Below are 22,547 nucleotides of genomic sequence, written 5' to 3' on the forward strand. Positions count from 1 at the left end.
AGAAACCAGGACTTCATAGTGCCCTCCCCCGCCCCCTACTCACTCCCCTCCCCTCCCCGAACCAGAACTAGGAGGCAGGAGTCCTGACTTCCTGCCCCCCCACCGCCACTCCCAGGTCTAACACCCTAGATCCCACTCCCCTCCCAGAGCTGGGGGCAGAACCCAGGAGTCCTGTGCTGGTAAATGTCAGGCCCACATGTAAGGCTTGGCTATCCGGGGTCTTGGGGGGCTCTTGGTTATCTTGCCCTCCAGCCATTTCCCCCCCCACACACACACCCTCCACTGGGTCTCCCCTGCTTCAGTGTGTTTGCGGGGGGTGTCTGTCTACACTGCAATGAAACACCCGTGCCTGGCCTGTGTCAGCTGTCGGGCTCACGGGGCTCGAGCTGCGGAGCTATGAAGCTGCAGCAGAGCCAGTCGGGCTGGGCTGCAGCCTGGGCAGAGGGGGAGCAGCCGGTGGTTAATTGCAGTGTGGACGTACCCTGGGAGGCCCCTGGCAGTGCTATCGAGGAGACAGGGCTGCCGGGCACTGCGTGTGCGGCTGTGCCCAGCTCTGCGCCTCTGTCCCCCCTGCCCTGTCTGAGCAGGGCTGTTCTGAGGGGTGGGCTGGCAGGGATCTCAGTCAAGGGGTCTCAGGCAGGGATCCCCCCCCACACACACACCCATCGAGCTGCCACCTTGGAGCTGTTGTCCCATCATCTCACAGTCGGCACCACCGTGAGATGCTTCCAAGGAAGATGTAACCCCCCGCAATGCCTATTACTATGCCATAATCTACTTGGGGATGTGGGGAGGGAGCTGCCCCCGGCCCTGGCTCCCTTTATGGCCTGGAGCATGAGGATCAAGGCCTGTTGTAGCTGAATCCCAGCTGGAGGGCAGTGGAGAAGGTTTTTGTACATAGACAAACATTTGCATCAGGGTGTAGAGCAGGGGTGGGCAAACTTTTTGGCCCAAGGGCCACATCTGGGTGGGGAAATTGCATGCAGGGCCATGAACGTAGGGCTGGGGCAGGGAGTTGGGGTGCGGGAGGGAGTGCAGGGTGTGGGAGGGGGTGCGGTGTGATCAGGGCAGAGGTTGGGGCTCAGGGCAGAGGTTGGGGCAAAGAAGGGGTGCAGGGTGCAGGAGGGGTGTAGAGTGTGGGAGGGGTGCAGGGTGCATGAGGGGGCTCAGGGCAGAGGTTGGGGCAAAGAAGGGGTGCAGGGTGCAGGAGGGGGCTCAGGGCAGGGGGCTGGGGAGCAGGAGGGGTTCAGGGTGCAGCAGGGAGTTGGGGGGCAGGGTGCAGGAGGGGTTCAGGCTCCAGCCCGGCACTGCTTACCTGGAGCGGCTCCGGGGGGGGCAGCAGCGCACCCCGGGGCCAGGGCAGGCTCCCTCCCTCCCTGCCTGCCCTGGCCCTGTGCCGCTCCGGAAGCGGCTGGCACCACGGCCCTGCAGCCCCTGGGGTGGGGGTGGGGGGGCAGAGGGCTCCGCGCGCTGCCCTTGCCTGTGGGTTCCACACCTGAAGCTCCCATTGGCCACGGTTCCCTGTTCCCAGCCAAGGGGAGCTTCCGGGGAGGTACCCACAGGCAAGGGCATCACGCGGAGCCCTCTACCCTCCCCTCCCCCAGGGCCACAGGGATGTGGTGCCGGCTGCTTCTGAGGGCGGCACGGGGCCCACAGTGCCACGGGGGTGGCAATCCCGCGGGCCGGATCCAAAGCCCTGAGGGGTTGGACCCAGCGAGTAGGCCGTAGTTTGCCCACCCTGGTGTAGGGTCTCAATGAGCCACCTGCCTCACCAGCCCCCTGCAGCAGGGAGTTGCACAGATTAACTGCATGCTGCGGGAGGATACAGTGATCCAGCCGGGGGGTGTAGAACCCAGCAAGGTCTCTCCTCATCAGTGTCTGCTCCCACCAAGCCAAACCCCATCAGATCCTGGACCAAAAGGCGCGTTGCTGGTATGGTCAGGACAGGTGCGGGAGGGGGAGACCACTGCCAGTTCGTTTCCCAGCTGGGTCGCTCAAGGTTGGCTGGGCTGTGGTTGGCTGCTGCCCTCGGAAAGGGGTGTGGCCCCACACAGGAGGGGATCAAAGGCCCCATTCCTCCACCCAGCTCGGAGACAAACACTGGGCCAGATCCAGCAGGGTGCCACGTGCCCTCCAAGCCCATCAATGGCAGGATGATGCCCCAATGTGGGGAACCCCAGGTCTGAGCCTTCCCACCTGGGCACCCCCCCCCCAGGCCATGAAAGCTGGGGGCCATGCTGCTCAGGCAGCCCGACACCGGTACACCAGAGCAGTCGCCAGCACCGCCGGCCACCATCCCTGGCGAGTTTACTGGGCCCTTTTTGGTTTTGCAGTCGCAGCTGCTTGCGAGACCTGCCAGGAAACGGCGACTCGGCATCTGCCTGCACCACACGCTGTGCCCTCTGCTCCTTCCGCAACCCCCCTGCACTCCCATGGCTGGGTGGGGTGCATCTGTCCTCGAGCACGAACTCTGGGGGGCGCCGGAAATATTAGCAGCGCCACCATCAGCCTGTCGTCCTCCAGCCCAGCCTGCGGGCCTGCCCAGGCAAAGCCGCCGAGAGCGTGGGGACTTTCGAGACAGCGGGGAGGGAGAGGAGCAGGATGGGGGGGATCAGCAACGTCTCAGTGCCATCGTGGGGCAGGAGCCATCACCCACCCTTGGAGCAGGGCTCCCACGAGCCAGGCGGCGGCAGGGACTCGACCCAGCCCGAGAGGCCACTGACCCTCAAGCTCATCTCTGGCCCCTCAGGACGCTGGCTTTCAAAGATCCATTTGGCCCAGGGTACAGTCACTGTGGCTAAGAAAAAACTTGGCTCAGCGCGGGGGTCTGGCCTGGCCTTGGGGCCAGAACCAGGAAGCTAAGAGAAGCCCGAGCCCAGCTGGGGTTCTGGGGTACGTGTGAGCAAGGGGGGGGGGACATGGGAGGACTCAGTCAGCGGCAGCATCCCTTGGCCCAGGGAAGGGGATCGACACCCAGGAGGACACCCCAGAGCTAGAAATAGCCACGGGGCTCTGCCCCGGCCTGGGGGCTGGGAAGCGATGGGGTCCGCTCCCTGCAGAGGGTAACAGAAAGGGCTGGGCCGGACACACCAACCCCCAGCTCTGGCCGTCACGCGCCTGTGTAAAACGTCCCGCCTTTGGGGCTGAACGGACCGGAGCCAGGCTGGGGTTTGTAAATCCTACAAATATGGCGCTTTTCCATGGCTCCTGACAGTGACGCAATTTTATTTCTTTCGTTAAAAAACACCCCGCCCGCGGCGACTCTTTCAGCTCCGGAAGAGGTTTCCCTCCCTTGGCCAGGCCGGCGACACCCTGGGTGGCTTCACAGTGTCTCCAGCCGGGCAGGGGAAGCCGGGAGCAAATGGGGCTCACCCTGCCGTGCAACTGTCTGGCTGGGCAGACGGCCTGTCTCACCCCCCACCCCCGGGAACCAACCATGCCCGGTGCCGGTGATGCCCAGGCAGGCTTCAGCCTCTGCCAGGGCAGACCCAGCTCCCTCTCTACTTGCCCGAAATCCCAGAGGGCAGAGCTATCGCAGCTACAGGGACGCAGGAGACCGGTCAGGGGTCACAGCCGCACTGGAGTGAGGACGGGGGGGTCTGTCCCATTGCCCTGCCCTAACGCCCCCCATCTCCCCACGGCGCCTCAGCAGTGGATCTCGTAGGCGATCTGCGGCTGGAACGCAAGTCCCTGATTGACAAACAGTTCGCTGGCCTCCCGCTCGCCCTCCTCCTCCCCCTCCAGGGTCTGCGTGGCCTGGTCCTGCAGCAGCTCTGGAAGCCCCGGGAAGGCCCCGGCCAGCCCCTTGGGGTCCTTGTAGGTGGCGAAGAGCGGCTTGGTGCGGTCGATGACGAACATCTCGTGGCCCCGCTCGTCGCGGTACTCCTCCAGCTGGGCGAAGGTGGTGGGCCCGTCCGAGTAGTCGTTGACGTAGAGGATGTTCTCCTCCTTCTTGGCCTTTTTCCGCTTGCGGTGCTTCCTGTAGATCATGACGACGAGGAGCAGCGCGACGAGGGCCAGCAGCGAGATGCCCACGGCGATGGCCGTCTGCGTGGCCATGCTCAGGGCGTTGAAGTCCATGCTCTCCATGTCGTAGAGGGGCTCCTGGCTGACGTCCACGGAGGCCGGGTAGGCGCGCGGCGGCGGCTGCTGCTGGGAGCAGTTGACCATGAGGTGGAAGAGCACGCGGGCCGTGCCGCCCGGGTTGGAGGCCTCGCACTCGTACTTGCCGGCGTGGGCCACCGTGATGTTGTTGAGGAAGAGCATCCCGCTCCCCGTGTCCGAGTCGAAGCGCTCCCTGCCGCCGCGCTCCCGCAGCTCCGCCGTTCCGCCCAGCGGCTTGGCGCTCGCCGTGGCAGGCCCTGCCCGCGCGTGGGCCACCTTCCGCCAGCTCACCAGCGGCTGCGGGTAGCCGGAGGCCTGGCAGGAGACCCGCAGGTCGTCCCCGAGCCGGGCCGTCGCCTCCAGCGGCTCCACCTGCACCACAGGCGGGATGCAGATCAGGCTGTTCCCGGAGATGTCCAGCAGGCTCTGGTAGGCCAAGCGCGGGGGCTCCGAGCACACGATCTTCTTGTCCAGCGAGCTGAGGAGACGCTGCCCTTCCTCCTTGATCCAGGCGCCGAGCCAGTGCAGGGCGCAGTCACATCGCCAGGGGTTTTCTGCCAAGAGAAGCTGGGTCAGTCGGGACGGTGTCCAGTCGCCTGAGCCCCGCCCCAAGCCAAGGAAGGGGCCGGCCGATGAAGAGGCACGTCTAGACGGCTCAGCCATACCACCGCGGTGCACCGGGCCGGAGGGAGCTGTGCTGCGCAGCTCCAGGGAGCCGGGGTGGGGATCGTGTGGGGTGGGTAGCTCGGGGAATGGGCTGAAATTCAGTCGAAGGAAAGTCTGGCTGAAGCTGGGGGAGTTTCCCTGCCAGGGAGAGCCGTGGGGTGGTCCAGGAGGGGGGGGGGGGGCTCATGGGCTGAGCACAGGTGAGGGGGGCTGGGTGGTGACCGATCTCCCACGGGGGCAGACTGGTTACACCTCGCCCCTCTCCTGCACGTTGTGCTCTGAGAGAGTTTCGGCACCTCAGCCCCCACACCCCAGCGCAATCGTCCCCACTGCACTGCTGGAGGGGGGGGGGGTCACTTAGGGTCCCACAGGGAGTGTGTCCAGAGTCGGGAATCAAACCCAGGCCTCTCGACTCCCCGCCCCGGTCGTTAACTGCTAGATCCGCTGCTTCTCAGAGACACCTGCCAGGTGAAGAGATGTTGAACAACACTATCGCTGGGGGAGTATCCTGGGGGACAATCCCTAAATGCCCCTACCAGTCAGCACCCTCTATCCCCCCTGGACAACAGGGGGCAACCCCACAGCAGCTAATTCCCCAGGTGTGATGAAGCGGGACTGTTCTTAATGTTTCCTCTGAATATTGTGGGGGTGCCTCAGTTTCCCCTAGGGAGTTCTTAAGTATCTAGGTAGTGGGGTAAGGGTGTATGATCCTTGCAGAGCCCTAGAGAGCAGGTGTGTGCAGGGATCTGGACACAGAGAATGGCCGACACCCTGTTTCCTGGCAACTGATGGCCTGGGCCCTTCCCCCCTGCAAGGTGAGAGCTAAAGGGTTGGAGAACAAAGGAATCCGGTGACCTCCCAGCCCTCCCAGCCGGAAAGGGACAAAGCCCAGGGGAGGAGGGGCTGGAGGGAGTTTCAGTTTGAGGCTGGCTAGGGACATGGAGTGAAGTGCAGACGTGGTTGTCTGACTCACTGTCCCCCAAAATGGACCCGGCTGAGGGGTCCTGTTCTCTGCACTTACAAGCTCTGGTTTAGACCGTGTTCCTCTCGTCTAATAAACCTTCTGTTTTACTGGCTGGCTGAGAGTCCCATCTGACTGCGGAGTTGGGGGGCAGGACCTCTGGCTTCCCCAGGACCCCGCCTGAGCGGACTTGCTGTGGGAAGCGCACGGAGGGGCAGAGGAGGCTGAATGCTCCGGGGTCAGACCCAGGAAGGTGGAAGCCGTGTGAGCTGTGTGTCCTGAAGACAGGCTGCTCCCAGAGAGGAGACTTCCCTAGAGTCCGGCCTGGCTTCGTAGGGAGCAGTTTCAGAGCATCACCTGGGGACTCCATGACACCAGGCCTCGCTGCCCGAGCCAGGGCCCTGTCTGCTGTGCCGGGGGGAGAGCAGCCTGCAGTCCCACTCCCTGCCCAGAGCCTTGGCTCTCTCTGCCAGCTCCCTGCTCTGCATCCAGGCCAGAGAGCTGCCTGGGCCCCAACAGCCTGAACGCTGGGGACGGGGGGCAGCCAGGCTCAGGGCCTGGTCACGCAGATTATCATTGGACTTTCCAGAGGGAGCCCTTGGTCCTGCCAAGCAACAAGACCAGCCGATTCCGCCCCCCACCCCGTCCGACCTGCAGGTGGCGCTGCAGCGGCCAGGCGCCCTGGCACCGGGGGGGGGGCCGGTGGTTACCTGTCAGCCTCAGCACCTGCAGGCTGATGAGGGGGCGCAGGGCGGGGCGGCTGATGGTGTGCAGGTTGTTCTTGCTGAGGTCGAGCAGGGCGAGGGAGGAGAGCCCGGCCAGCGCCTGCTCCTCCAGCACCCCGATGCTGTTCTCCTGCAGGTGCAGCTCCTGTAGCCTCTGCAATGGAGCAGGGGGACGGAGGGTCACCTGAAAGGGCTGCTCGCTCGGCCGCTGGAGAGCGCTGGGCTAGACCTGGGGGGCTGACGGGGCCCGACACACCTGACATGCCCACGCCCGTGCAAACACGCGTCTGCACCGGCGGGCACAAGCCATCGTGCACACGTCCACGCCCCCACCAAACACACTGTCACGTACACAGAGGCTGACGTACGCCCGCCGGTTCCCACCCCGCCTCGCATACACGTTCCCCCCGCCTCATATCCAGAATGCCGCAAGCCGCTGCCCTTCACGCTGCGAGCCACAAGAGACCCCCCCAATTTCACAGGGACCCCGGAGCATTTACCAGTAACAGGCTCAGCTCTTTCCGCGTTCCACGTACTGGCCCCTGGGGGATGAGGGAACATTATTCCCATGTGACGGGGTGGGGGAATCCGGGCTCCCAGCCTCACCTCCGTTTCTCAGGCCATTCCAGCCCCTTGTCTGTTGTGTTCCTCCCAGGAGCGGAGCACCTGCCTCCCCTGGCAGCATGGGGCTCCCGCCAGTGGGCGGACACAGGCAGCCCCCTCTCACCTGCAGGTCGCAGAAGGTGAAGTCGAGCAGCTTGGTGATCTGGTTGCCGGCCAGGTAGAGGACACGCAGGTGCTCCAGGCCCTTGAAGATGCTGCTGTCGAGGAGGTGGATGCGGTTGCCGTTGAGGGCCAGCTCCAGCAGGTGCTGCTGGCTGTGGAAGGCGCCCGGCTCCAGCGCTGAGATGGTGTTGTTCTGCATGTAGAGGTAACGCAGGCCCCGCAGCACCGCCAGGTCCTGCTGGTGGATCTGCGTGATGCTGTTATCCTGCAGGAAGACGGTCTGCGGAGGGGACACGGGGTGAGAGCAACACCCTGGCTTCACCCCCCGGGGGGCACAGCCCTCCCCAGCCCCCTGCAACCTCCCTGCCCCATGGTGAGAAACAGGTGCAACTCCCACTGGAGTAACCCAGCCCTGACAGAACCTCCCTCCCCCACATGCCAGGCTTTGGCCCAGGGCTCTCCCGTGCCAGCCGGGCCAGGGATAAAGCCCCAGTAGCTCTGTCACTAAGGCACCTGCTCAGGGGTCGGGTACCCCGCGTGCACGGGGGGCATTCTAGCAGGGTTTACCCAGAATGCACTGAGGCTCATCACAGCACTGGCCTTTCCATCCTCTCTCCTGGTTTCTCTAGCCTCGTTCAGCGGCTGCAGGTTGGCGAGGGGCCTGCTGCCCGGTTCACCCAGCGGACCGGGTGGGGCTGTTAGTGCCGACGGCCCCTTCTGACCCAGCCCCTGTGGAGTCTACACCAGGAGTGAGGTGTTCAGGGCATGACATTCTCCCCAGTCCTAAGCCCTGTAGCTAAGTCGAGTTAATTTTTACACATAGACCAGTCCTTGCTATGCAGACTCTTCCAGCACAACATCGCTACGATCCGGCCTTTCCTCTCCATCCACACCGCTCAAACCCTCGCCCCAGCATCTCCATCAGGGCTCCATCCTTCTCTCTGGCCCCCACAAACGCAATCTCCCCGGCTCCTCTCCACTCTGCTGCCAAGACCGTTCTCCCAGCTGGCCCCTCTCTTTGGATCCTTCCCCCGGCTTCCCCTGGTCTAGCTCATCGAACACGAGCTCCTGTTTTCAGCTGCGAGCGCATTGAGACAACTGCCTGCCATGGACCAGTATCGTATACTTGTTCTCCCCCGCCTGTAGCCATCTGTTGTCTCTAGCCCTGTAATTAGCCTGGGCAGGGATTGACTTTTTATTCTGTCTGTACAGCACCTAGCGCTACCATAATAATAATAATAATAGGCACCTGAGCTCCATCCCTGACCTTGGGCTGGTCCTGCCCCATGTCTCAGTTTCCCTCTCTGTAGAAGGGGATAATGACCCTTCCCCCGCTCCCAAGGGTGCCTGCTGGATGGATGCCAACATGAAACTGGGGGGTCTGGGGGGGCCCGGCCGTACCTGGGTGGAGGGGTGGATGCTGGCCGGGATCTCCTTGAGGCCGAGGGAGCCGCACTCCACGGTCATGCTGTAGCAGCGGCAGGTAGCGGGGCAGCCGTTGGCCCTGAGCACCAGCAGGCCCAGGAGGAGGAGGGGCGAGACAAGCAGGGCCATTTTAGACCAGCTGCCAAAGAGACAGAGAGCGGGGGCTGAATATGGCCAATGCTGAACGGATCCCCTGCCCCAAACCCCACCGCCCCAGCGGAGTCGGGACTGGAACCAGGTGCCCCACGCTTGCCCGCTGAGCCAGGGGAGGTCTTCCTCGGCCCAGCCCCAGCAGTAGGTCCCTGCTCCTGTACACGGGTCCGGCCACCAGAAGGCGACACTCACATGTGAGTCCTACCCATCCATCCCCAAACCAGACTGGGGCTCCCACGGCCCAGACCTACCCCGACCCCGGGGGAAACGGCCCAGAGCCGAGTGGAAGCGCCGGTTAGAGGCAGGAGAACGGCCTGGAGCAGCCCCCATGATGGGGAGGGATCAGTTGGGGGAGCAGCCAATGGGGCAAGGAACACGGACTTTGAATGGCAGGGCAAACGGGGGCGCTGGCTCCCAAGGGACAGGGGGCAGATGCTCTGAGCTGGATGGGCCAGAGGCTGGACAGTAGGGCACAGCCCTGCCCTGGAGCCTGGGTAGGACCAGATCAGGCCTTTGCAGCTCCGCTGTCAAGATTCTGTCGCTGCTCAGTGGGGCTGATGGGGCTGGAAGCTCTGTCCGAACCAGCCCAGCTCCTTCCCTTCTGTCCCTACGCACCAACACCCCCCCCAGCCTTCCCTCCCTGCCCCTAGCCCCCCATTCCAGCTCCTTCCCCGTCCCCGAGCGCCAATCCCCCCATCCTTCCCACCCTGCCCCCAGCCCCACCCTATCCCTGAGTGCCAATCCCCGCCAGCCTTCCCTCCCTGCCCCCAGCTCCTTCCCCGTCCCTGAGCACCAATCCCCCCAGCCTTCCCACCCTGCCCCCAGCCCCCCATTCCAGCTCCTTCCCCGTCCCTGCTCTGCAGCCCTTTTGACACTTCACAGGCCCGGCCCTACCCGCACTGATGCCAAGTGGAGTTTGCCGAGTGACTCCCATGGCAGCAAGATCGGGCCCTCTGCTTCGCCCCAATATGAGGCCAGGCTGACAGCCCTGGGCCCGATGGCCTTGGGGCGTCCCGCAAGGGGCAGAGCGACGGGGGCTCACCCTCTGGGGCCCGTTCAGTCCCTGGCCTCCCGACAGAGGCTGCAGCGAGCGCCAGCGGCCGTGTCATCTCTGGCCCCCAGCCCTGGCGAAGGTGGGACTGAGACCCAGCGAACTCATCACGCCAGCTGTCAGGCAGGAATGGGGAGGACAGGGTTGTCGCCTCATCCTGGAACCAGCTGGCCCCCCCAGAACGCCCCCACTCCCCAAGGAGCAGCGCGGCATCGGCTAGTTGGGGCTCCCAGAACCCCTGCTCAGGGGCCTGCCCTGGGCTCCCTGCGGGGAAGGAGCAGTCGGCCTGGCTGCGTCTCAGTGGGGAAGGCCCCTCCCTGGCTGGGCCTAATGCAGGGCAAATGCCAGGCCCTGCGGAGCGGCTCCGGGCAGGGCTGCGCCTGGCAGCCGGCTGGGACGGGGGAGCAGCGACACCGCGTTCCCCAGGGTGTTGTGTTAAAGGGACATAGCTCTTATTAGATGAAGCCGGGGGGGGGGGGGGATCCGCACCCCTTGCCAGCCCCCAGGCAGTTAGCCCCTAAACTTTGCGAGCACCTCTCTTGGCAGGCGGGAGAGAGATGATCCAGCGGCTTGGGTGCTAGGGACTTACTGCTGGTCTCCAGGGCAGAGGGTCCCCCTCCCTGAGCCCTCTGGGGCCTGGGACGTACCCCCAGAGCTCTGAGGAAGGGCCTAGCGCTGATCCCACCCCGGAGCGGGCGAGCTCCCTGCCAGGCTCAGGCCCCTCCCTGGCTCCCGTGTGATCCGTCCCGCAGAGCGGCTGGAGGTGGGGGTACCGCCAGCTGTCTGCTGGGGATTCGCAAGCTGCTTTCACTAATTTGTCATTGTCTGGGGAGGCCTGATTTCCAGTTCTGCAGCCGCTGGCAGAACAGCAGTGGGCCCCCACCCCAAGGAGTAGGAATGGGTGTGGGGTCCCCTCCCCCTCTGGAACGGCCACGGGGACCAGGAGAGCGGCCTCAGAGAACGCTGCCAACAATCGCGGCCAGGAGCCCCAGGACCGGGCCACCACTGGCCATTTGTCCCCTGCCACCTTCAGGCTCTGACACCCACAAACCTGCCCCAGGGGTGTCCCCTTAACTAGGCCCAGGCCCTGGGGCCACGTGGAGCCCTGTGCTGCCCCATGGCAGGAGCACAGCGAGATGGTCTCCTTTTCCCACGTGCTTTGGGACACATCTTCACCCCACAGGGGGCCCCACAGGTGAGGGGGAAGAGGCTGGATGGGGCCCCTGGGCTGGATACCTGGGCTGAAGATGGGCAGCCGTGGTCACGAGGTGCCAGGGCCCCATGGAGACACCCGCAGGCAGCGAGGTCTTTCTGGCTACAGGAAGGGTGAGAGACCCACTTGGCCCACTGGACCCCAGGCTCCGGCCCAGCTGCTCCGCTTGGGCGAAGCCAGGCCAGGGACACTGGCATGCTCACCGGTTCACTCGGGTCCTTGTGCCACCATCCCCACCCCCAAACGGGCAGAGACAGCTCAGCACCTCCTAAACCCATTAGAGGCTTTGGCTCCTGTCTCAAGCAATCAAGCAAAGCCCCGAATGCCAGCAGCACCCGGCCAGGAGGGCTCACACCAGGGCAGTCCCTCCCTCCTCCCTAGCCCCCCGACAGCCCCCGCCCTAGCCTAGGGGCTGGAGAGGCGATTGCTCACTGCTGACAGGTGCTGGGCTGGCCCTCGACACCAAAGGGCCTCGCAGCAAGTGCGGCATGGGGCAGGGGCCATGCAAGCTGCTGCCCCCGGGGTGGAAGGACTCACCCCAGCCCATTCCTTCCTCGCCTTTCCTTCTGCTGAGATTCTCCATCACGGTGCTGCCCCTGTCAACGGGCGGCGACGTCCCCAGACAGACCTCGGCTCGCTCAGCAGCCTTCAGACAGTGAGGTGAGGACTCCCCAGGCACTGGATCCTGTGACCCGGAAGGGAGCATGGTGCCAAGTCCCACACTAACTCCCGAGCCAGGCTCCCCTCCTGTCCTGACGCACGGCCTCGTGGGCACAGCCCCGGGAGGGCTCAGGAGAGCGGGGGTCAACTCCCGACTCTGCCACAGACTCCCTGCGTGACCCTGGGAGAGTCACTTACTGTGCAAGCAGAGACCTTTGGGCTCCCACCACTTCCTCCCTCCCAGCTGCCGGGCGGGCACGGCGCTGGCCAACCCCTGGGGGCATCAACGCCAAGTCATTACGCAGGTGGGCTGCATCCTATATGGAGTGATGGCCTCACTGCCCAGGGCCTGGGAGCCAACAGGTCTGGGGCTCAGCTGTGCCCGGTGCACTGGCCTACACGAGTGCCCAGCATTACCCAAGCAATAGGGCAGAGAGACCCAGAGCTGCTCACCCCATAGGACCAATCAGCGCACACTGGCTGAGTATCCGAAGGAGGCCGAGTATGGGAAGGGACCAAGCCCCTCCAGGAGGCAGGGGAATCAGTCAGGAGGCAACAAGGGGGTCTAACGAGAGGACAAGAATGAAATGGAGCAAAGGGAAAGTGGAGGCTGACTAATGGGAAAGAAGGTAACCAGGAGACGTCCTGGGCTGTGCAAACCGCCTCCCACTGGTTGACTCTCCCATTGCTTGGGCGACTCTCAGCTAGACTGGGCAGATGGCAGGGAGCGACTCTGCACTGGCTCCTAGGGAGCAGACCAGGGTGGGGGCCTAAAATGGCTTTTCCATGGCACTGAGCTGGGATTCAGGAGGCCTGGAGTCGATTGCTGCCTCTGTCACTGACTTCCCGTGTGACCTTGGGCACATCTCTCGTGCTCTCTGCGCCTCAGTTCCCCCCTATCTGAACGGGGGAGGATAAACCCTGCCACTCGTCCATGACCTCTCAGGGCAGGGACTGTCTCGCTGCACCCACATTGGTCCAACCCAAATAAAATAAACAATAGCCCAGCTGCAAGCTCCCCCCCCGGCTGTTGCCGGAGGAGCTGGCCCCCATCACAAACACACAGCAATTGATGAAAAGCCCCTAAAACAGCCACAAGAAGCCGACGTCCCCAGGCAGCACATTCACGCGTGGACACGATCTACCGCTCAGCCCGGGCGGATACCTTAACTCCAAGCCCTCGGGCAGCAGGGCCAACCACCCCACTCTGCCCCCAAACACTCAGGAGGCCAGAGCGGACGAGTCACTGAGGAGAGCAAATCAAAGACAAGAAGCCGGACACTCCGGCCCCCTGCATGGAAGGGGCATGCTAGTAGCTGCTCCCCGCAGCGCTGGGTCCCACGGGCAGGGAGCCACCCCGTCCAGAGAGGAGTGTCCGCGAGACACAAACACCATCTGCTCCAGTGGCCAAGGGAGAGACTCCCCCAAGGGGCCAGGAATCGGAAACGACATCGCACAGAGAGGCGAGGAAGAGAGACTGTGCCTGGCTCTGGGGGTGCCGGGCTCTGGCTACCAGCAGGGCTGGGGCTGGGATTCTGGGCTGCTAGCCCAGTGGGCAAAGTCTGCATCAGCCTGGCATTGTCTCCTCCCCATGGAGCAGCACCAGCCAAAGGGACCCTCCCCCCGACACAGAGACTTGGAGTGGGGGTCCTGGTTGATGTGACAGCTGGGTGACTGGGGTGGGGGCGGTTGATGAGACGATATGGGGCAGCAGGGAGGGTGGGGGGCCGTTTATAGCATGATACCTGGGCAGCTGGGGGGGTGATAGCATGATTCCTGGGTGGCTGGGGGTGGGGGTGTTGATAACATGACACCTGGGCAGCTGGGGGAGGAGCTGGGGGCCGTGGATGGCTGGCAGCTGGGCGGGGGGGGAAGCTGGGGGCTGTGGCTGGCTATTGGGGGGCGGGGTTGGAGGGCATGACTCCCAGGCAGCCCCGCTGCAGGGGCATCACAGGGGGTTGCTATCAGCTTAGGCCTCTTTACCGCGGGTTTCATGGCATATTTAAAGAGCTCCAAATAATTCCAAAGCTGCTTACGGGGCGGGGGATTTGGGACTCAGGCTTCTCCCGAGAGGGATTAGCCATGGGCAGGGGGAGGGGCACCCACAAGCACCGGGAGTGTGAGGGCTGGCAGGACTCGTTGGGCTGGTCCCAGTGGGCAGCCGGGTGTGTGCATGGAGTGGGGCATCTACGTGCAGGGAAGGGGGTGGACAGTCGGTATGTGTAGGGGAGGGGAGCCTGTGGGAAGGGTGATGTGTGTATAAACGGGGTGTGTGTGTGTGTGTGTGTGTGTAATGGGTGTGTGCAGACGGTGTATGACCAGGGAACGGGTGTGTGCAGACACTGTATGATCAGGGAAGGGGTGTGCATGTGATGGTTGCATGCAGACGGTGTATGACCAGGGAAGCGGGGGGAGGGGGTGTGTAACAGGTGTGTGCAGACAGTGTATGATCAGGGAAGGGATGTGCGTGTGTGTATAGGGAAGGGGAGATGCGTGGATATGGGCAGGAGAAGTGGATGCCCGCATTAGGGACACTGACTCCTTGCACTGATTGCTGGATCCCCATCGCAGGAAGGGATCAGGGAGCCGCATGCCCAACACATGCCATAGAGCACAGGAGCCCTGCCCTACTGAGGAGAGGGGGGCCCCGGGGCAGCATCAGGGGCTATATAGATCTCCTGGGAAGGAGAGAACAGAGACAAAAAGGAAGGGACTTGCCCAGGGTCACTCCGAAAATCTGTGGCAGAATCAGGAATAGAACCCAGGAGTCCTGTCCCTAGCCCCCCTGCTCTACTCCACTAAACCCCACTCCCCTCCCCAAGCTGGGGATAGAACCCAGGAGTCCTGACCCTCGGCCTTGTGCTTCATGCATTAGACAGTGCTGCCTACTCACACATGTTCCATCAGATATATTCCTCTTCCCCGCTCCTCACCCACCCACGCCCTGCTCCTCTCCCCCAGCTGAGAACATCTGCCCCCCTGAGACTGGCACATGCCCTGCCTCTGGCTTTTCCCTGCTACTTTCTTCCTATCGGCCTGATCAGGCCTGACCAGGCCTGACCAACCCCCACCCCAAAACACACTAAATAGAGATGCTGTTTTTCTCTTTGCTCTGAACTCAGGGGTGGAGGGAGGCTGTGGCATTGCCAGGGATGGTGGGTGTGTCCCCCTGCCTGGCCACTGCCCTCCCAACTTTTGGAGCCGGGGGAGGGGGGCAGGAAGATGTTAACCTCAAGCCCAGTGAGATCACTGGGGTTGGGATCACTGGGGGGAAACTGAGGCACAGAAAGGGGAAGGGACTCACAGCCAGTCAGTGGAGGAGCTGGGGACGGAACCCAGGAGTCCTGTGCTTTAATCGCTAGGCCACGCTGCCTCCTTTGCCTGCATGGCTAACAGTGATCTGTGAGAAGAAGGCTGGTCCCGTGATTAGAGAGACCTGACTTTGAGTCTCCGCTCTACCATGCCCCCGTGTGACCTTGGCAAATCACTCAGTGGCTCCATGCCTCAGTTTCCCACGTGTACAATGGGTGTAATGGCCCTACCCAGAGTCCCAGGGGGTTGGGAGGGTAATGCACTACAGGCGCAGCGATGCTCTGGGGACGGGGGCTCTAAAAACACCACAGTGCCATTGCCCCGGCGGGAGCAGAGAGGAGTTTTTAATCCAGGAGCTGGGCTCCAGGCCCCGTCTGTGCAGGCCTCATGGCCACTGCAGGCTCCGACCTCTGCTGCTGGCCACCGGCGGGATCCAGCCCGAGCCTCTCTCGCCTACAGAGATCTCGCTGGAGCTGGGGGTCTCATGCACCGAACATGTTCCTAAGCTGGGTTGGGAGGCTGCCTGCCGTGGGCAAGGACCTGCTAGAACAGCGCCCAGGCTGGACCCGGCCCGTCTGTGAAGGACGGAGTCTCTCCGGCTCTGAAGGAAGCACTGGGGCTCCCAACCCAGGACATCAGTGAGATGAGTTTGATGGGCTCAGCTCAGTCTCTGCTGAGGGACTGTGTGTGCAGGATTTGTGCCATGACCACCCTCCAGAACTTCCTCCCACAAGTCAGGAGAGCAGGGCGGGATCCCCAGCCAGAAGCATCAAGGGGTGAAGATGATGGATGGCGGGGATGGGGGCGGGAACTGGGCTTTGATGCTGCGCCCCATGCACACGGGCGGCCGAGGGCCAGGCCTGCAGGCTAGGACAGGACCCTGCTGTGCGAGGACAGGTGCACTGGCCTTTTGACTCAATTCTGCTGTTCACCAAATCCGTCTCTGCTCAGGAGGAGGCTAGAACTCAGAGAGCAGCGGGCTGCAGGGTAGGAGTGAGGGGCACGGGCAGAATTTGGGGGGTGGGTCCCAGAGTGGGACACCTGGGGGGCTGCAGGTTGGGACTGGGGGACACTGGCAGAGCTATGTGTGTCGGGAGCCCCTGGCTGGGAGAGCAGCCGGCCGTGGGTGGAAATCGAGAGGCTCTGGCAGAGTGGCAGGGATCCCAGGGCGGGACGGCCGTGGGTTGGGACCGAGGGACATCGGCAGAAGCATGTGAAAACGTGAAGCAGAAAACAGCCATTCAGATAGGTCAGGGTGGCTCCAGCCGCTTCCCTGTCCCGTGAGGGGCTTTGGTTGGGCAGGGTGTGGGGGACGCAGAATGAGCTGAGAGGGGCTTGTAAAGCACCTTTCCCACCAATGTCCGCCAGCGCTGGACAGTCACGACGCACAACCCGGGCCAGGCAGAGGGTGACAGGGAGTCCCCGTGAATCGGCAACTCAGGCCCCTGCCCCCAGCCCCACAAGCGGCTGCCAGGCTGGCGAGATGGGAGAATAACACCCGAGAGGAGACACTTACCCAGACCTCAGCCCCGCTCCCATCAGGGCGCCCAGGGCCAACCAGCCAGGAGAGCAGGGAGGAGAATTCAGAAGGGGGTTTATCAGAGGGGGGAACCGCCAGCTGTCTGCGGGGGGGAGCGGGGAAGCAGGGGGTCCTTTCAGGGCACACTGCTCAGCTCCTCAAATGCCCATCGGCAGGGAGGGGCCAACAAAGGAAAGGTCAGTGCATCGCCCATGCAGCAACCACACAGCCCCGGACACGCACACATCATCCACAGCCCGGGGGGAGCTGAGGGGGATGAATGGCAGGGAAAGTCCCCGCCCCACTCTAGAGCGGGGCCCTGCGGCCCCTTGCTCCAGCTCAGGGCCATAGATTGCTCCAGCCGTTCTACCCGCAAGGTGCTGCTGGGGGATTGGGCACAGACGGGGAAGGGACATGCCCAGGGTCTCACACACAAAGTCAGGGGCAGAGCCGGGAATAGACCCCAGCTCCCTCCTGCTCGAAGCCCTGAAGCAGACAGCCTCACACGTTTCGAGGCTCACCGGGGCCAGCACGGACGCTCTCGCAGCACTGTTAACACAGAGAGACTGGCCATTTCCCCCAGCCCACACACACGCTGCCCGCCCCATGGCACGGAGAACCGATACCAGCTGCCACCTTGTCTCCAGACACATCATTAGCAGGATTACTCGCTCCATGGGTTCAAAAACCAGCAGTCCTTCCCAGAAGGACACGAGACTGGCTCAAAAGCCAGGAGAGTTTAAACGGTAAGATGCAGGCTCTTGTTATTCACCTGCTGGCTTGAGCTTTTGGGAGTGCAGGGGGCACATTTTGGGGCTTTTCACCAGGGTGAGGAGACCAGAGATTCTCCCTTATTCACCTGCCTGCAGCAACGGGGCTTGCAGAAAACCCCCCATCACAAAAGTTGCAATTAAAATCACAAGAGCTGCAGGGCATGAGTGTCTCTCTCTCCACCCGTCCGTCCGGGGGGATTGGCACCGGGGAGCGTGCACTGAAGTCAGTGCCGTGGCGTGTGCCGGATGCTGGGTGCGTGCGAGTGACTGGCCTGCACAGGCGCGCCCCATTGTGCCTACATTTGAAGGTGGCTGTTTGCAGGTGCGTATGAGCAGCAGGATGAGCAGGGTGTCCTTTGATAGGGGGCATACGTTTGAGCCGGAGCGTGTTTTAGCACGGAGCTCTTTTCTCTGTGTGGGTGGGAGCGCGTGTTGATGGGGCCGTGTGGGTGTGTTTGCTGGAGCGTGAGCATGTGCGTGGGTGCACGCGGGAGCGTCGTGCGCAGGCTCCCCAGAGCAGGACCCCGTGTTCCTCGGGGCGGAGCAGAGGCGACGGGTCTGCTTTCACGGCTCGGTGCTGCAGGGAGCCTGCCAGCTAGAGCCCTGCTCCACCGCACAATGTTGGCTCTGACAAGAAGCCGGCAGTTGGCTTAGAGCACTGGAGCAGGCAAAGCGGCTCCAGGGAGCTTCCGATCAGCTTCTCCACCTGACCTGCCTCGTGTGCTGGCAGCACGCTCGCCTTGCACACCAGGACGTGTGAACTCGCAGCAGGTCGCTCAGAAGCGATCAGTGTAGTCCACAAACCCCAGTTCGGGCTCACTTGGTTGTCAGAGCTCGCGGGGGGGAAAGAGCAAAGTCTGCCAGCCAGGCTGGGCGGGCCCAGCGCTCTGGTTATCTGGGTGGTTATTTAGCCAGCTCAGCTGAGGTTCGGGGCTGTAGCCCGACTGGGATCTCACGGCTTCTGTCCCGTGTTTGCTTTGGAACGGAGCAGCCAGCCAATTCCACCAGTGCTGGAACAGGACATTGACCATGCGGGCCGCTTGCTGTCAGATGGCTCTGACTCCAGCTGGATCGGCCGCACGCCCAGCACCGCGATCTCTCTCCCACCCAAAGCTCTGGTTCTGGCCCACTCCGGTCGTGGGTACTAGGCTGGGTGTCCCGAGAGCTGGAGTCTATCCCCAGCTCTGCCACTGACTGGGGCTCTGCTTCTCCTCCCCCAAGGCAGGCCATGTGCCAGCTCTCTGGGACAGGGCCCGTGTCTTACACAGCACAATGGGGCTTCCGTCTCCAACCCTACGCTAATATTAACCACCACCGGCCCTGGAGTTTAAACGCACCGTCAAGAATTACATACAAAGGAGAGTTCAGGGCTTGGGCCCAGAAGGTTTCTGGGGTGTTGGCCACCTTCCCAGCACACAGGCACCGGCAGGTCACAACGCACATAGGATCTGACGAATGAGACTTTTCCATTGAAGGCTCCCACGGTCCTATACACAGGATAAATCCTTTCATCCACCATTGAAATGCAGCCACCTCTGGAGCGGAACGTCTCAGCCACGTAACGGTGCTCAGCAATCCCACAGAGCGGTTTGGGACAGGAAGTGAGGAGAAAGCCCGCAGCCAATCACAGCCTCGGAGGGGTCTTAGAGCTCTCAGAGTTGGAGTTCTCGTACCAGCACTGACATCGACTCACTCTGTGACCCTGGACTGGGCAGGGCGGGTCCCGTGGCCACTCAGTGCCTCAGTTCCCTGGTTGTGAAAAGGGATAATGGTGCCACCCGATCCTACTGCTACACTCTCCAGGCTACTCCTCGCCCCTCTCTCATGGCTTCTCCCAGCTGAGCTTCCCACCTCCTGCCCACCCATCGACCTCTCTCCTCCTTCCAGGATTCACATTCCCTTTCCGCACTGACAGCCTCTCCTCGCTCCCCTCTCGGCCGTGGTCTGTTTCGTTGCCTGGAAGCTCCTCAGGGCAGGATAGGTTAGGTCAGTTCTCGCGTTGCTGCTTGGACAGTGCAGGGGCCACGGAACAGGTTAGGTGCCTCCAAAGGGGCTGATCCGAGGCAAACTCAGCAGTGGGGTTGGGGGGGGGGGGTCATTAGCTCGTCCAACCCCAGGAAGATATGAAAACCTGGGGTTGGCTCCACCCTCTCCGATAAGGTTGGCTCTGCCCCGCACAGTGCATTTAGCACAGGGGTTATGCTGCCGACAGGCGAGATGTGGCAATCTGGTTGAGGTAACTGGCGCAATACCGAAATGGAAGCTGCTCAGATGAACCCTTCTGCCACCAGGGGATAAAACAAATCTACATGAAACTGCAGAGTGACAGCTAGAATTAGACCAGCCTGCTCTGAAAGCCCAGGCCTTTTCCACCTGAGTTACAAGAGAATCTCCGTGGCTGTTAACAGTACAGGGCCTGTGACACACAGCTGAACAGCTCTGACTCAGGAAGCTAGGGGGCAGTGGCAATCACATGTATCTGGTCCAATATGTTACAGTATCATTATTAGCATCCCAAACCGGCTACAGGTTAGTGACTTCTGGTGGACTCCCTGGGCACGCAGGGAGCCAGACCTCCAGAAGGGGCGTGACACAAGGTCCTTCGCTGGCTGACCCAGCGGGCAAGACGGAGCGAGATCAGCAAACCACACAAAGTCAAACCATGGCCAAAAGTGCAGAGTGGCCACAGCAGCTGCCCAGCCAGGCCGCACTCTAACCCTGACTCGGCAGAGTCAGCCGCCTGGCAGCCATCTGCCCCGGAGCCCAGAGAACCGGGAGCGGGAACAGAGCCCCTTTCAGCTGGCTCTGAACTGCTCCTAGAGCGACAGGGGCCTGAGGCCAGCTCGTCAAGGGCTTGGCACCCACTGTGCCCCCACCGCGCTGAGCCCCTCTGACAATCCAGCCCTGAGGTTGTTGCTGGCTAGCGTCCAGGTCTCAGCCCATGTCCCGAGGGGCGTCCTCATCACAACCTGCACTGCCTTGGCCCTGTGCTTGGCAGCCACAGCAGAAGGGCCTGGGAGCGAATGAGCCCCGAAGATGGGGTGCCACCAGGGCAGAGCCTTGCCATACTGCTTCCTGGGCCGCGTCTGCTCTGAGGATCAGAGGATCCAGCCCCCAGAGTCATCAATAAATTCATGTAACACCTCCCCCCAGGCAGAGACAGACCCACTGCCACCAGCCGACCCGGGCGCACCCTGCCACCGTCCATAACCGGCACCTCACGGTTAAAGCAACGACAGATCTTCGGGTTTCAAACACACAGACCCTGCCACTTCAGCCAAGGAGACTCCCCCTCAGCCGCTAGTGGGACCCTGTGGTTCTGGGCCTCGGGCCAGATCAGCCACCTGAGCCCACCAGCCCTGGCTCAGGCCTGATGCTACAGAAAGGGTCACAAAGCTGGGGGAATCCTGGCCCAGCCCCTCTCCCGGGGCAGTGGCAGCCAGTGACCCTCTCTCACAGGTAAGGGAGACAGGAATGCTCCTGGCTGGGATCCTGCTGCTTCCCTTTGGCTTTTCCCACTCATCCCCGAGTCTCCCCCCCCGGCCAACCTCTGGTCTCAGTCTTACCCCCTCCCCTCGATTCTCTCTATGCCCCAGCCGGACCTGGGGACCATCCCAGGAGCAAGACCCAACCCTTCTTGCCAAAACACCCCCTGCAAGCTGGCACCAGAGCAGTCCCCTGCCCTGGGACGTCTGGGCTCAATTCTGCCCTGACTCTCTGCTCAGGAATCAGTGGGGCTGCATGGGGGGCCAGCCCCTCGTTGGGTACCCTGAGCAGCCTGTGACGGAATGGGGAGGGAGGTTGGAAAGGCGCCCAGGTGCGAGCAGATCCCACCAGGAACTCCCCCCGGACACTTGCCCCATGTGTCCCCAGAGCACCTGGCATCTCCATTCCCCTGCCAGGAATTCACCCCGGGCTCTGTCCCGCTGCTGCCACTCGGGTCCTCCCACCGGGGGGGGGGCATGACCGCTCCCTCACCCACACCTTACAGGGACCTGAAGCAGGCCAAAGAGCCGGGAAGAGAACCCAGGCGTCCTAGCTCGGATGGCCCCGCGCTGCTCCCATACGCAGCTCGCCTTCCTCCTTCCCGCCCCCCCAGAAGGTGACCTCAGCGGGGGGGATGCTGCCCCCAGCCCCGGGAGCCAGACCCGCCCCCATGCAACATCTGGGGACCCCCCCGTACCCCGGGGGCAGGCAGGGCGCCCCCGGCCCGGGCTCACCTGAGCGGGCGGGCTGCCTGGCCAGCGCTCCCCGTCCATGGCATCCGCCTCAGCGCGCCTGGCCCCGGCTCCAGCGGGCGGCGTCCCCGGACCGGGTCAGCGGGATCCGGGCGGCCCCTGCGCGCTGCGCGTCCGCCACCCCCTGCGCCCGGCCCCGACTGCGCCCGGCCGGCGGCGGGGACCGAACCCGCAACCCCGGGCCGCTGCCGTTGGACCCGATTGGCGGCCGCGGCTGACATCACCCCGGGCTCGGCCAACCGCGGGCCTGCGATGTGATGTCACGCTCCTGAGCCCAGCCAGCGCCCCGTGCGGGGCAGGGGCGCCCGGCTCCCGCAGGCACGCACGGGTCGTACACACAAACAGCATACACACCGCCCCCCCCCCCCCCACACAGCATACACACCGCCCCACATACACCGCCCCCCCCACACAGCATACACACCGCCCCACACACACCGCCCCCCACACACAGCATACACCGCCCCCCCCACAACATACACCGCCCCACACACACACAGCATACACACCGCCCCCCCCACACAGCATACACCGCCCCCCCCACACAGCATACATCACCACATACACACACCGCCCCCCCCACACACACACAGCATACACACCGCCCCACACACACCGCCCCCCCACAGCATATACCCCCCCCCAGACACATAGCATACACACCGCCCCCCCCACACACAGCATACACCACCACACACACACACCGCCCCCCCCACACACACACAGAGCACACTGACACACCCCGATAGGACACCCACACACAGATCTCTGTCTCAGTCAGTCTCTCACACACACACCCCGTGTGCGGGAGCCGAGGGCTGGGGGCAGGGGAGAGCGGGCCCCCCCCAGCAGAGCGCCCCCCCCCCCCGGTCTGCCCGCACGGCGCCGACCCCGGGCGTTGGGGCTGGTTTCAGTCAATAGCAGCAGCTGTGACCGGGAGCGTTTGCTGCGGGCTCCGGCGGGGGGGCGCCGGCCCGGGGGTGGGGGGACCTCACACTCCTCACAGCCCCAACGCGCTGGG

The 22,547-nt window shown here is 63.4% G+C and overlaps 1 protein-coding gene across 3 annotated transcripts; it reads right to left on the reverse strand.

Annotated features, from left to right (window-relative positions):
- Positions 1-3,205: 3,205 nt before the first annotated feature.
- On the reverse strand, positions 3,206-21,683 carry LRRC24 (leucine rich repeat containing 24). 3 transcript variants are annotated; one of them, XM_048841850.2, is made up of 6 exons: positions 21,509-21,596; positions 11,562-11,709; positions 8,584-8,746; positions 7,184-7,462; positions 6,442-6,610; positions 3,206-4,658 (listed from the first exon to the last, which is right to left on the reverse strand). In XM_048841850.2, exons 3-6 carry the CDS (start codon positions 8,734-8,736, stop codon positions 3,646-3,648), a joined length of 1,614 nt encoding a protein of 537 aa, XP_048697807.2. In that variant the 5' UTR covers positions 8,737-8,746; positions 11,562-11,709; positions 21,509-21,596; the 3' UTR covers positions 3,206-3,645. The 3 variants fall into 3 exon arrangements, with proteins under 3 accessions (XP_048697807.2, XP_048697806.2, XP_048697805.2); XM_048841849.2 differs by lacking the exon at positions 11,562-11,709 and having other exon boundaries at positions 21,509-21,683; XM_048841848.2 differs by lacking the exons at positions 11,562-11,709; positions 21,509-21,596 and adding an exon at positions 9,655-9,676.
- Positions 21,684-22,547: the final 864 nt, after the last annotated feature.

Source organism: Caretta caretta, chromosome 2, assembly GCF_965140235.1.
Source record: "Caretta caretta isolate rCarCar2 chromosome 2, rCarCar1.hap1, whole genome shotgun sequence".
Taxonomy (NCBI): Eukaryota; Metazoa; Chordata; order Testudines; family Cheloniidae; genus Caretta; species Caretta caretta.

What these genes read in the sequence shown, in the direction of transcription:
- LRRC24 (XM_048841849.2), bottom strand. Translation starts at nt 21,552, where the DNA reads ATGCCATGGACGGGGAGCGCTGGCCAGGCAGCCCGCCCGCTCAG. An exon ending in GCATCCACCCCTCCACCCAG is followed by an intron (nt 7,463 to 8,583) that starts GTACGGCCGGGC and finishes TCCCCTCCGCAG; the next exon opens with ACCGTCTTCCTGCAGGATAA. An exon ending in TCACCTTCTGCGACCTGCAG is followed by an intron (nt 6,611 to 7,183) that starts GTGAGAGGGGGC and finishes GCTCCATTGCAG; the next exon opens with AGGCTACAGGAGCTGCACCT.